Raw genomic sequence first — 15350 nt, forward strand, 5'->3', positions numbered from 1 at the left:
AAGATCACCTTGTTACATAGTGTATGAGAGATTAAGATGAAGAAAGTAAAGAGGTCAAAAAAGTGTCGGGAGGAGATCCTCATGTTTTGGCCTAACGAGTCTATGATCGATGGATACATTACCTTTTGTCATTGTAGGCCTTCTTCAAGACCTCTTGATTTCTTCAAAATGTTGATCCTTTAAAATAAGCTCTCTCTTTTTTATAGGTTTCAAGGACCCTACAAACATAATAACTTTCTTTTTGTAACACTTGATCTCAGGTTCTACTACAGAACAGGGGTGTAACGACGTATTAAGCTTGGGCGTTTTCGCGTGGAGATACACGTGTGCATGTGAAACATGAGCAAGACCATTAAATCTTGAACCAGAGAGGATGGGTTGACTCAAGGTGTCACGATCATGACTTCAAGTTACTCATCACATTGCTCTTATGTCATTCAACCTCACCTATAAACGCCGATAACATGCTATAGTCATGGGTAACGACGGGTGCGGTGGTAAAAGTGATTGTGGCAATGACGACCTAATAACTTAATCTCTTGATAGTTTGTTTGATTGGACATACTTTTAATATACTCCACAATCATTCTCTTTATAAGCTTAGTTGCGGCTTCCATCTTCAATGATGTTGTTAGCACTTGCAACACAATTAGTACTTTCATTGTCTTTTATTCGGGTGTCTAACTTACCCTTTGAGATTATGCCCTTTTCTTTAAGATTCACAAGGGTATTTCCATTTTTAATCTACCCAATGTTTTCTTATTGCTTGTTGTCTACTTGAACCCATGCCCTTTTCTTTAAGATTCATGACAATACTTTTTTAGTCTACCCAATATTTTCTTATTGCTTGTTGTCTACTTGAACCTATGCCATTTTCTTTAAGATTCATCAAGGTCATTGATAAATCCTCATGTTTACTTTTCATTATTCTAATTTATGTATACCAAAGGGAAGAGAATTGAGCACACAAGAGACACCACCAATTGGTTGTCAAAGGACAACAAATTAGAAGATCAAACATAAAAGTGGGAAAATAAGAACATTACTTAAGTGACCGAATAATGGCCACAATTAGGAACAAGGAACGATAGGGAGGCACAATCGTTACCCAAGTGAGAGAGCAAAGATAAAAAGGAGCAGCAAGGATTAATTGACACACCAAATTGGAGGAGTGAGCATGCATGATCTATGTAGCATCAAGCACATAGTAGCCACGAGAACATGGGTAGGGCCCCCCAATGTGTACCCTGAAGGATGTATGTTGCATTGCAAATGGACCTCATCACATTGGTTGAATAAACTATCATAATCGTCACTCATGAGGTAGGAGCTTGACAATGTGCACATTAATGGTATTGGATCTCTTGGAGAAGAGGTTCATGAAGCTCCTCGTTTACTCATTTCATCTTATCAAGGCCATCAATATTGCGAGAGTGGTGACGATCTTGATGTAGTGGATCACAATCTTGTAGGAGGCCATTCTAGTGGAATTCTTATCCACCAACGTTTTTGGTCGTCAAGAGAATGGAAAGCTTAACGCTTCATATCTCCTTGTTTTCTTATTCTAGATGTCTAAACTCCTGATTTTCTTGTTCTACATCACATGTTAATCCTAGAACATAGCTTTCCCACTATGGTTCTTATTAGGCAGTTTTTATTAGGGAATTTCCAAGGCACTCAATTAAGCATGTCAACAAATGTTTTCATTCTTGGGGCCCAATACCTAAATATGTGATACTGCAAATTGGATGCAAATATGAACTTCTTGTGCTAAATTATTTGTGTTGTTTCATTCTTCCCCTATTATTTAATTCATCAAAAAAGAAAGTGGGAACTTGGTATCTTAAAAGAAAATAATTCCCCAAAAAGGTTAATGAATGAGTGTTAGGCTCTAGTAGATGCCCATATGTTCTTGATCAATCTCAACGTTTCCTCAATTCCTTTTTGTAAACCTCGAAGTGTAATGTTTACTCCATATGGAAATTCATCCAAGTATGATGCATAAACATTATGTTTATCAAAGTCTTTAGATATGCACGTATGATTTAACAATTTGCAGTAAAGGTGACTCCAACGTGTATGGAGATTCATCATCTCAAACTTAATGCATTCCCCATTGGCAAACTAATTAGTCAACATCAGCCTGTGTCGAAAAACGGATCCTTACAATGGCAACCATGTGATATCATTCAAAAAATACATCTTCATACAAGAAAGGTATTTATTTACCCGTTGGTCTTTACTTCTACTAAAATCCATCAGCACATGTCCAGAATCACTAGACTACTTTGATGATAAAAGACAGCCATTTTTGGTGATTGAACGCCACTTGATCAAGTACATATCGCATTCTTTACAAAAGTTCACATAATTGCCTCTTGCACAACCTTGGTGTATGGAACATACAAAGATCATATATTTGAAATCACTGATTTGCCCATCAAATGTTGTATATTAGAATAGACCTTTTCCATTGGCCTGATGGAGGACTACTATACAGTTTTACGATTATAATAAAAACACAGGCAGATACAACATTGGCAAGTTGTATTGTAAATTCTCTCGGCCAAGAGGAAGATATAACTATAACGACAACCTTATTGTTGAGCTAAATTCCATGCCTAAGAAAGCATGATGGATGTAATGTGTGAAAAAGAACCTCATTGATGCCATTTTATGGGAAGTTCAACAGATTTTTAGGCGTAATCACCAGTCACAACGGAATTGATACCATAGGGGTTTGAGAAACTTGCAAAAAACTTGGATTCCGGATTAATTGGGTTATTACTTCCACCCAACGTAGTAGATTGCCCTAATTGAGAAGAGTTCCTTTTCAAGTAAGGGCCCATCATTTCCATCCTGAAATAAAATGGAAATTTCCACATCAGAACCTATGCTAGTAAACCATGTTCCCAGTTCAGGACTACATTTTCCTTTTCTTTTTATCTCAAAATGACATTTATATATACCTCTCTTTGCGCCTCTCGAGGAAACGTGCTAATGAAGCTTTTCTAGCTTGAGGTAAAGCTGGAGATCAAAGTACAAAGGAAACCATAAGTAAGAATGGTGCACATAACGTATGTGCATCTGTACATCTATAGATAAAAGATAAGATAGATAGATAGATAGATCAGATATGCAATCTAATACACCGTACCTCGAGGAACCATGAGCTGAGGGTTTGAGTCTGAACATGGTGTGCTTGGTGTGGAACACTCAGCAAGATGGTGGCAGTGGTTCTTGGTAGGAAGAGAGCTTCGGCTAACTTGATCGGTGGCAATATTATAATGATTGTGGCATATCTGTCCACAAAAATGCATGTGCTCTGCATTCCCTATCGCATGTGTGGCTAAAGGATGTCCTGGAGTTGAATCTCGAAGTAATCCACTGGCATCTGTTGGCCATATTGCATTTCCATTAGCTGCCAAATTCATGATTGTTTGGGCCTGCAATAATTCACAATTATATGCTTTTAATACATATGAATAGCTCGTAGCCGTGCAAATGATTGTAAGCCCTACAAATTGATAGGAGAAACTCTCAAATACCCTTGAGTTTTATGTATTCCTCCCAAGGGGGGTTTCAGCAATCGCATTTTGGGAGATATTGAATTTTGACTCAACTTAGAAATAAATAAAAAACTCAGGGGTATTTAAGATTTTTCCCCTAAATTCAAACATGTTGAAGAAATAAAACTAAATCAAGAAACAGATCTGTATGTATATCTACATCCTATTAGGAAAACAAATTAGAAGACAACAAATGCATATATACCTTGCCAATAGGAACATCGTCATACACATTGATATTGCCCGCATAGAATATAGTGAGCTGACCACCAGTTTGCTTAGGATAGCTTATTTGAGAAGAAGCATGCGGTCTGGAGATGATAGCAAGAATTAACCCTCATGTGAATATATGGTCTCTAAAGGTAACATCATTGGCAACCACAAGGAAAAAGAAAAAATTTGCAGTAATGCAGAATAATCATAGGATTTGGAATACCTTGAAGCAGAATTAGGCACGTGAACAGATTGGCTATCTGCACTCCCTTCCATGTATTTTTCTTCAAAGGAACTTCTAAGAGCCATTAACTGTTGCAAAGTGTTGCGTTCAATCTTCCATCTCGGATCATTTAAGCCTAGAAGTAGTTGAAATATCAATTAAGATCAGATGAGCTATTAAAACAATAAAAATGAACAAAAAATACATGGATTTTTGACATGTTTGTCATACAATCAGGTCAAAGAGAATATATACAATGAGATGCGTAACAAATTACATTGACTTTTTCTTATAGTTAGTACACAATATTACATCAGGAGACATTTCGTATAAATCTAGCAGTATTGACCATCTCTTGCTGTGGATCATATAATGACCACAACTGTAATTGACAACTTCATTAATATATCATATTGTGAGAGAGAAGAAACCATCATTTTTTCTGGATCTTGACTTTTACTAGTTTGCTGTTTAGATCATAAACTATCAAAATGGAGGAGAATAATATCATTTTCCCGGTCTTAATTAGCTTTAGTTCTGCATTTAGAGCATAAACTATCAAAATGGAGGAGAATAATATCATTTCCTGTCATTCTGACTTTCTTTACTTCTGTGTTTAAAGCATAAACCATCAAAATGGAGGAGAATTATATCATTTTGTCTTAACTTCCTTTCGTTTGATGTTTAGAGAATAGAGTATCAGTAGGAAAAGAAAGATATTTACACATTCCGCTACTTCTGTCAGGACCATAGTTAGGTATTATACTGGAAACGAAAATGATCCTCTCTCACACTAGTTTGAGATTTGGGATCATGAACTACCATAGTGGAAATGGAGCACATTCTTTTTCTCCGTCTTAGCCTCGGGTAGGGAGAATAATCTATGATCATAAGGGAAAGGAAAATTTATCCTTTTCTCTGTCTTAGCTTCAACTAGTTTGCTGTTTGAAGGATAAGTTACACAAACGGAAAGGAGAAAACTTTCATTTTTCTGTATCTTCCAACTAATTTTCAGTCTGGTTGATGACAATGCAGCGTTAACGCAAGAGAAATTTACCATTTCTCTATGTCGCTAACAGTAAGGAAAGCTGTCATAACGGAACAGAAAGCTACACTCCGTTCTGGCTTAACTTTATCTAGTTAATTGATTGTTGGAAGATTAACTTAACGTGGCGAAAGATGAATACCTGCCAAAGCCGCGTTAGTAGCGGTTCCAGAAGGATTAGGCAATCCATTAACTGTCACAGATCCGATCCAAGGAGAAGTGTGTTGAGTATGATCTTCTACTCTGTCTTCTTCTCTTTGTCGACAGTTCGTGTGGATCATGGCCGTAGTGCCAAGGCCAAGAAAGTCGCGCGTGAAGACCATTTGGACTGAAGATATAGAAGAAGAAAGGAGTATCCAAATCTTACGCGGAGGGTTAGCAGCAGCAGAAGAAGAAGAAGAACGACAACGACCACGGCGGTAATGAAGAAGAAAGACAGGAACCTTGAAAGGTCAAGGCTATGGCTAGGAAAGGCAGGAAATGCTTTTTAAGGTTTGAGGAATGAGATCCACACAAGGAGAAGGAGGAGGGGGAGGAGAAGTAAGCTAGAGTTAGGGTTAAAGAGAATTAGGGTTAGACGAGGAGAAGGTACGAAGGAGTCTTTAACAGAGAAGAAGAAGAAGGGCGGAGACAGAGAGAGAGAGAGAGAGAGAGGGAGGGAGGCGTAATGGTCACGGGTAGCTGTACTTAGCACACGATGGTGACCGGTCTGGCCGGTTCCTCACCACGTGGTGCAAAAACTTCCTTCTCTTGTCTTTCAACCGGACAAGCCGGTAATTTCCGGATCTGACCGGCGTGGACCCCACTCCCACGCGCCATTTCCCCCCCCCCCCATTCATGGCCATGGTCATTTCCACGTGTCAGTGCCACGTGTCATTAAGACGCTGCGCTTGCGCCGGCCTTATTCATTGCACGTGACCCACTTCGCGGTCGCATTTTTAGCACGTGGTCTTTTCCATGCTCTTTTTATTTTTTGGCTTCTTTTCCTTCTTTCTCTTTCTGGATATTTTTCCTTTTCCTTTTTACTTTTGTCTTTTTCCTTCTTCTTTGCTTTTTGCTTTTTTGCATTTGGTTGGTGTTGTGATGCATGCATTTTGCATTGCATTGTTCACATGTGTCTCTTGTTCCTGAGAAGCTCGATCATGCGCCTTGTAGTACTATCACCGGTCTACATTCTAGTGTGTGTCTCCGTCTCGTATTATCATAGCTATGTGTTGCATGCATTTGATTATGTGTCTCCTATTTGTCTCTTGTTCCTCAAATGTCCGATTATGTGTCTAGTATCTCCAGTCTTGATATATTGGTCTCCCAACAAAAAGTGTTTCGGTCGTCCAAATAGGTGTCTAGTATCGCTAGTCCTTATTTATCGGTCTCCCAGCATGTTGTTGTTCGGCTGTCAGAAAGAAGTTCGTGCACACAAATTGACCCCTTACTTTCACACATTGCTTTGTTATTTTACCATGCATCGGTTCTCCTAGAACTACACGATGCCACCTTGACATATTGAAAGCAATAACCTCACAGTCTCCCAATAAACAAATCCTCTCTCTCTCTCTCTCTCCCAATTGTTATTGGCTTGGTGCTTATATCGATGCATTGAAGTCATAAAGTTGAGAAAATCCAAGTTTGATCCTTGTCATGGCCTCAACCATGTTCCACATACAACAATCAACAATCAATCACCAGTGACTGTTAAAAATCTTTATTGTAGTATGTAGTGGACATGAAAAAAATCCTTTTCATGGCCTCCAATGGATGTTAAAAAGATGTTTACTTCTCTATCCAATAATCATTAGCAAAACCCATTAGCAAAAGATGTTTTCAAAGTCTTGTGTGACATCTATACACAAACACAATGTTGTGTGTTGGTGTAAATGTTAAAATCAATCTCTCTCTCTCTCTCTCTCTCTCTCTCTCTCATCATAATCAACTTACCCTAGTGGACTAGAACTATGTCTTCCCTTCAAAGCCCAAATTTCTCACATCTCTATTACTCCATAGATGTCTCTTAATTCACCGTATGCCACTTTGGAATATAGGGGTTGAACCCATGACCTGGTCTCCATTGGGCAACCTTGCTAACTGAGATATTAATCTCCCTCCCTCCCTCTCTCTCCCCCCAAAAAGGAAAATCATTCAAAAAACTTGTTTTTTTATGCTTTCTTTAATGTTCTAAAAGTCTCGCTTGGCACTACACATATAAACATTGTGTTTTGTTCTTGTTATTTAGATACATTAATTGGTTTCCCATTCATTGCCATGTTGTTAGCATTATGACCTTTTCATTGTGTTGAATCTTTATAACATTGGTTAGATGCACTTCAATTGGCGTGACATCCATGTCCGCAACGAAACGTGACATCTTTTCCTTGTCGAACATAGTTTCCTTGCTTGTGCATGTGATCCATTGTCATAGTTTTCTTGTAGAGTATTGATGTGAGATGGGGTTGATTTTTTAAATTCACTATATATGCATGTGCTCTATTTAATATATCTTTATTAGGTCCCCTAGTGTAGAACTAAATTATTATTTCTCCATGCCACATGTTTTCTTGGTCTACCGCCAATAAGAAGATCAATAAAGTTGTGTTGAGATTCGAATCCCATTGAGTCATGAAATTCTTTTTATTTTATTGTAAGTTAACACGTTGCCCCCCCTCCTTCTTGTATGTGGCTCACGAACAATCATCTTTTAAAGAAATATAGTATTCTACTGTTAAAAGATGTCAATTTCATTTAAAAAACTAGTTCGTGTAGAGAAACATGTTGAAATTAGATCAAGGATAAACGGTTGAGATAATACAAGTAAAAATATAGTAACTCTTATTTTTGTGAGCCCTACACATGTCTGTAGCCATATGTATTTTGTCATACTCATGAATGGATATGGGCAAATATTGTTCAATGGTTCGCGCACTATTGATTGCCTCTTCAAGGATCCACTGTTTTATATAGTTATTTTAACTTTATGGGTGCCCCATAAGCATATGAAGCCAAAGGGAACAACATCACATGTGTTTTATAACACCGCTAGAGGTCAAATTATATTGAGCCCCACAAGTATGTGTGTGGAAAGGTAACGTGGATATGTGTTCACACAACCCACTCTAGTCATTTATAACTAGACAACTTGACTTTCATTCAAATCTTTGCGCATGTCTCTTTCTTTGTCTGATAATTTTCGTTGTATTGTTACCACACAATGTGGATAAGCTTGAATGTGAGCTAAGTTATATGGTTATACCCCTCTCATTCAAGGTGTAATTGTAGCAATATTCATATGGCTATGTTGAGGTGGAAGGCTCTTGATATGTTATAAGAGCATAAATAATTGGAGGACGTCTATGCTGAATTTGGGTTGTATGAGGCTCACATGGAGAGTATGCGTTCGGGTAATGCTATGCGCATCGAATGATGTGGTGTTTTGGAGTTGTTTTTGTTGTTTCCTCTACACATATTGTTTTCTTTTGACATGAAAGATGGCTTGTAAGATATGAGTTGTAAATTATCCTATGTACATTGCCTTAACTAATGGAAGTAGTTTTTATTTTTTGGAAAGTCTCTAACATCGTCTTGATTGTTCTACGAGACCTTGAGTGGTTGGAAATACACATAAATTATTGGCTTAAAATTTTGTGCGTTAGCGGATCATCTATTTTTAGAAGAGGGATAAGCCCGATGTTAGAGAATAAATGAAAATAGAAATCATGAAATAAATATTACTATAAGTTGAAATAACCATAAAACAAGAAAAAAAAATGTATAAACCAAGGCTCAAAAGCTTTGAAAGAAGAAACGTTGTTTGTATCATGTCATACAAATATTACATAATCAATAGATAATAACGTAATATTGATTTTGTAATATTTGTATGACATGATACAAACAACGTTTCTTCTTTCAAAGCTTTTGAGCCTTGGTTTATACATTTTTTTTTTTGGTTTTATGGTTATTTCAACTTATAGTAATATTTATTTCATGATTTCTATTTTCATTTATTCTCTAACATCGGGTTATCCCTCTTCTAAAAATAGATGATCCGCTAACGCACAAAATTTTAAGCCAATAATTTATGTGTATTTCCAACCACTCAAGGTTTCGTTTATAAGTATGTCTAAGGCAATGAATTGTGTTCAATTGTTGGGTTTTAATGGTGAGTTGTAAAGCCATGTTCTTAGGAGTAAAATAATGTCTTGAATTATTTATAAAGACGTATTTCTAGGAGAGAATTATTAGTGTGCATGACCTCAATTTGAAAACAAAACAATTTTAATCTTTAGTTCTTATTACTTAAATCCATATCATTCCTTACAAAGCACAAGCTTTAGCCCAACACAATTATGTTCATACATGTCCTCAAAGATATCAAATTTCTTTTTTGTGAAGGGATACAAACAATAAATTATTGGTTGGTGTGGGTGTTGCAATTCTCTTTTGTATGAAATTGTATGAAGGCAATCCTATGAGAGAAAACAAATATGGGCATGAATTTGTTTCGTATAGAGATTTCAAACGAGGAGAAGACCATTAGTCGCTCACTCATGCACTCTCCTTCATCTTCAAATCTCAAGACCCTAAAGTCTCTTCATATTCATAGTTTTTATCCTTTCTTTGATGCCCTAAAGTCTCTTTATATTCATAGTTTTTATGAGCACAACATTTTCATTCAAGACCAAGTTTCCAAACTTCTACTTGTCCTTTAACATTGAGAACGATTACCATAAACAAGGTATCACATGGGAGAACAATGTCACCACCAAACATTTGATGGGGTCCTTCAAGTAAGCACATGAAGTAGGCAATGACATATCATCAACAAAAGAAAGATATTTAGAGATTTGAATATATCTATAAAAACAATTGAGTTTTGTCCTCTTCATGGGTTCTCATTAATTTAAAATTGTTACATTTCGAGTAGACATTACATCCATCAAAAGGGTTGAAGATTATGTCGTTGAAAAAGGATGATCCACGCAACGATGAGTATGTCATAAAATTGGATACATGAGGAGTGAGATATGTGAAGTTATGTTCATGTTGTCTTCACATACCATGACACACTTTTATTGTGTGTGTTTTCCATTCATACAAAATAATATTGCATTATGCCTCAACCCTAGCTAGCAATGTAGGAAGGGTAAAAATGTAATGGTGATTACCACACTTGGTTAAGACATTGTATGTTACATTTTTTGAATAATAGTTGTGTTACTATCATATTAAGGAGGTGGGATCACGATAGGGATCGGCAACGGTTCGGTTTAGGCTTAGCCGGTTTGGCCTGATCCAAGCCAAACCGGCTAAGCCTAAACCGTTTACGAGATCTCAAACCTGAGCCGAGCCGAGCCGGTTCACAAACCGGTTTGGTAAACGGGCTTGTAAACCGGTTTAGAAACCTCCCTCCCTCCCTCTCTCTCTCTCCCTACCTCCCTCTCTCTCTAAGATGATCCACTATATACTATATAGTATACATTGTACAAGCTCTCCCTCCCACTCTCTCTCTCTCTCTCTCTCTCTCTCTCTCTCTCCTTAGATGTTGTCTCCCTCCCTCCCTCTCTCTCTCCCTTCTATGTAGTTCCTCTCTCTCTCTCTCTCTCCTTATATGTTGTCTCCCTCCCTCTCTCTCTCTCTCTCTCCTCGTCTGTGTAGTCTCCCTCCCTCTCTCTCTCTCTCTCCACGTCTGTGTAGTTCTCCCTCCCTCACTCTCACTCTCTCTCTTTCCCCTTGTCTATTGTCTCTCTCCCCCTCTCTCTAAAGTTTGTAAACGGTTTAGCCGGTTTGGCGAGGCTCAAGCCAAGCCAAGCTCAAACCGTTAAGGCAAGTTCAAGCCTAAACCGAGCCGCTAAGCCGTTTTCAAGCCGGCTAAGCCCAACGGTTTAGGCTTGAGCCGAGCCGTTGCCAATCCCTAGATCACGAGTAAGTTTTACACGAGAATTTTGGTTTCAAAAGGTTCAGTGGATTTTCCCAACTAATTAAAATTTTGACATCGAATGAATCCTTAGTAGATTCATGACCTGTCAGATCAAGAAGCAGGAGCAGGTCCAAGTGCAGCGTCCGTTTCTCCCCTGCGCGATACTCCGCTCCATGACCTGATCACACCTCTGCCGTCTTAAGCCGCCAGCCTTCTTTGTTTCTGATTTCTTCGACTATTCTCCTTCTTTGTTTCTGATTTCTTCGGCCATGCTCTTCTCTTTCCTCGACTCTCTCCCCTCCCCCTTTTTCCGACTCTATAGAAGAAGAAGAAGAAGAAGAATTAATAATTTTAAATAATAATAAATGCATAAATTAATGTATAAGCTAAAAATAAAATAAAAAATACATGACTAAATAACTATTTTTTAAAAAAAATCAATTAAAAAACATCTAAATAATTATAGAAAACTCTCATCGCCACAATCCAACACACACTTCACATTCGCTCATCAACAGGGAAAGCTCCAGGTGCAAGACTAGAACAACCTAGGTAATGCTCTCCTAGTTGAGATCATATTCACTAACGAGGAGATGTTGCTACTTGAGAAGGAGATAGACCTAGACCGCATTGAGTAATAGTGGTCATAAGCTGTGTGATGGGAGCACGCCTGAACAAACGACTACTTCGAGATATGTTGCAAGTAAAATACCACTCACAAATAGGGGGAATAAGGGAAATGCAACCACTCAGTAAGGAGTAAGGGGTTTTATCAAATCTTCCTAGAGGACAAGGACTCCACAATGAAACTCATAGAAATGTCCCTCTGCCACGTTTGAAACACATGGATGTTTATGCGTAAATGAATACATGATTTTAACCCAATGGACGTCGCACAATAGGAGGACCCGATGAACAAAGTAACGATGTTGTTTCCTAGTTTATCTCTGGAATACAACATGTGACTTCCCACTATTGGAAATTCCCTCAGAATGATGTTGGAGGTGGAACTAACGTTAGTAAATAGGCTAAAGAATAATTTAGGCCCCACACCTGTGCAACTTTTAGTGCAGGACATTGATAAGCTTCCATCCAAAAATCCTCATTCCTGGTAAAAACGCACGTGTTTTGAACAACGAATAGAGATGATTGGCGCACTTGGGCAATGTTTCGAATGCAAACAATTTTGTCATGTAAAAATGAATTGCCCCATGAGAATGACCTCTCGAGAGGAGCAAGGGATGTATGGCACAAAGAACCCTACTTTGGTTGTTAAAGATTCCCCCTAGGAGGCCTTGGAAGGTCGTGACACCATAGGGCATAAGAATCCTCCCCCCCATGCCCCAATAAGGATCTAATGGAATGGCAAGCGGTGGGAAAAACCCACACCCTATGCAAAACACCACAATCACACAGTCCTCCCTCTCCTCTAAGTCCCAATCATTTTGATCTACTGCAAGAGGTCTTAGACCCATTGATGAACATTCCCCTACTACCTTCTCAAGCCCCAAGGAAACGCCTAAGGTGACAATAAGCACTCAAAAGAAAGTTCTAACTAAAGTTGGCAAAATAAGGACTCCAAGAAGGATAAGTCACGTTATGCCATTAATGAGGAGCTTTAGCATGAATACATCAAATGGAGAAGCAACAAACAAGGTTGCTAGCCTGAATGGCACCCCTCAAATCATAGCCATACCAGATGTCATTGATCGTGATATCTCTAGCTAGTACACTAAACCACGCCTGCAAGAAGCCTAGAAATGGCTAGGAATATGACACAAGACAATGGACAAAATAAGAGTACACTTCTCGGTGGTGCAAAATTGGATTGACAATGACCTCATTCTCTTTTTCATTATTGCTCCCAGTCCAGGAAACCTGGTCAAAGTCTAAGAATAAAGATACATTAAGTAGTCAAGCAACATATTAACATATTTTGTAACAGGAACAAGTGATGAAGACCTCATGAATGAACTAAAGAAGAACCGGAATAACACAAAAAATTGGTGTACGATAAGGAGGAACCTCACCTCTGTCACATTCACCTTCGGATTGTCCTAGACATTAAAAAAATACGGGATTTTACTATTTCTATGGGAAACAGGAAGGGGATGTTGACACTCCAGTGAATAGCTCAAAACTTCAACTCGTGGATGTTATCTGTGGGACAAAAGGCACGAGGTGTGGAAAGAATCTTAAAAAGTAAAATGTGAAAGGGTAGGAGTAGGTCAAGTATGAAAAGGAGAAACGAGCCGAGCACTGGCAACCGAGGAAAGTAAACCAAAATGCAAGCAGCCGTGAATAAAGGCCAAGAATTAGGAGGAAGTGACTGAAACACATAGGCTATATAAATCGTTAAGAAGTAGAAGGAAAGGGACACAAAAAATATCATGTTACGAGCCAGAGTGATAAAATCTAGGTTAGAAGACCTGTACTAAGAGAGAGAGTTATCGATTTATAATCTGTCTGTATTACCTCTTGTAATCTTCTCTATTTCATAGTTAATACATATACTATTTGGGTCATCTCTGTGTCTGTCTCATCTAAATCCTATTTTTGATTATGTTATTTAACCTATAGGACGATGAGTGCAAATAAGTTGTAGTTGGTTATCGTGAATGGTTCGACCCTACCTTAATCTCCTACGCAACCACGATTCCTTGACCCGATTACTCAGGGGAGTAATCGAAGGTGTTTCTCCAAGAGGGAGATAACAATGGATATGGATCATCAGCCCATCAATGAAAATGATTGGGTGTCTAAATGGTGATTGCTCCCCATACATGACCTACCGTGCAAAGCACTAGGAACACTTGGTAATATCCCACCCCCTTCCATGTTCATGAATGTCGTAACATGGAACATGCAAGGGCTCATTTTTGCATGTTGATCATCTGAGGGCAAGGTTGGAATATCATGAATGTGTAGCTCTGAATAACAAAACAAATAGGGCAACATTCAATGTATTCGCCAACAAGTAGCGGGTGAGGAGGAATGATGCATAGGAGGGGATTTCAATATGATTGAATCCCTTCATGATAACGCCAACAACAACCCCATAGTTCTCCAAGGAGGGGAACGTAAACAATGGGAGAAGTTATGTGTCCACCTTAACTTACGTGATATTTGGCATTCAACCAATTTCCAACACAAAAGTGATTCTCTTTGATTCTCTCTATCAGATGCGGGGAATAGTGGACCCATCCTCGCTCGCATCGACCACATCTATGTGGGGGAGGCACTAAAAGCGAAGGGACGCTGACCACTCCCCGATAATCGGCCATTTTCAAATGTGACGAAAGTGGGGTTCGTTTCAACCTTGAATCCCTCACACTATTGCACCATTATAGAGATGAAGGAACAATTCACCAACCAATGGTCACTGCCCATTAGTGCCTCATCATCACCCAAGAAATTGCTATCTAAACTAATAAAAGATTCAAATTTATTACACGAGATCATCAAGACCAAAAGCAGGGACACTTAGGAAAAGAGACAAAGGGCCATGTAGGGACTAATGGCCCTACAATGACTCCAATAAAGATACCCATCATGCAGTTGGATAGGGGGACAGGTTGCCACGGCCAAACACGAACTCCTTATGAGTCATGACAAGAAAGACAATCTATGACATGACGCTTCATGGAATCATGGCTCGATGGATTCAGGTAGGGTTCAAAAGTACAAACGGATTCTTCCGATCCAAAGGAGCGAGCCATGTTGAAACAATGACGCGCAACCTCAACCGAGAGGAGGCTCGACCAATGAGGATGGAGAAGCAATGAGAAATATAGCCACAACTTACTATAAAGTCACGACTGAAATGAACACATGGCTTGCTCGTCCCCTATTGATCATTGAATATATGGGAGGGACTCTTTGAGTTGGATGTAGATAGTTGCCCCAAAATTGATGGCCTAACTCCTCACTCCCCTATATTCGGTAGGGAAATGCTAGATCAGATCCAAGTCCATGAGTAGTGCGACAATGAGGAACCAACAACAATGAGCATGGCAATTTGAGTGTTTGTGTATACAGGTCGTAAGTGGATTGTAGACACTGATCTGATCAAAGTACAGTCGGAATGGCACATATGTGCTCATGAAAACATGTGGTTGTGTAAGGCCAGTTGATGTCACGGGCATAACCAAAATTTATCCCGTGGTAAGTTCACACTTGTCCCTTATGGGTTGTCTCAATTCCTCGTATTAAAAGTCATCATCCCTTCCTTACACTCTCGATTAACCCTCACACTTTGAATCCTAGGAATTGAGACAACCCATAAGGGACAAGTGTGAACTTACCACAAGATAAATTTTGGTCATGCCCATAACAATTAAGACTCTTTGCAATGGAAGTGACACGATCCTTATGCAGGTGAGGGAAGCA

The 15350-nt window shown here is 38.8% G+C and overlaps 1 protein-coding gene across 1 annotated transcript; it reads right to left on the minus strand.

Moving 5' to 3' along the window:
* Positions 1-2394: 2394 nt before the first annotated feature.
* LOC147866021 (protein TIFY 6a-like) lies at positions 2395-5651 on the minus strand. Its single transcript, XM_087316379.1, has 6 exons — positions 5193-5651; positions 4006-4141; positions 3775-3880; positions 3158-3446; positions 2970-3027; positions 2395-2859 (listed from the first exon to the last, which is right to left on the minus strand). Exons 1-6 carry the CDS (start codon positions 5371-5373, stop codon positions 2697-2699), a joined length of 933 nt encoding a protein of 310 aa, XP_087172505.1. The 5' UTR covers positions 5374-5651; the 3' UTR covers positions 2395-2696.
* Positions 5652-15350: the final 9699 nt, after the last annotated feature.

Source organism: Azolla caroliniana, unplaced genomic scaffold (assembly GCF_043228905.1).
Source record: "Azolla caroliniana isolate FFs.n. ecotype wild unplaced genomic scaffold, voAzoCaro1.0.p SCAF_3, whole genome shotgun sequence".
In the NCBI taxonomy this organism is placed as follows: Eukaryota; Viridiplantae; Streptophyta; class Polypodiopsida; order Salviniales; family Salviniaceae; genus Azolla; species Azolla caroliniana.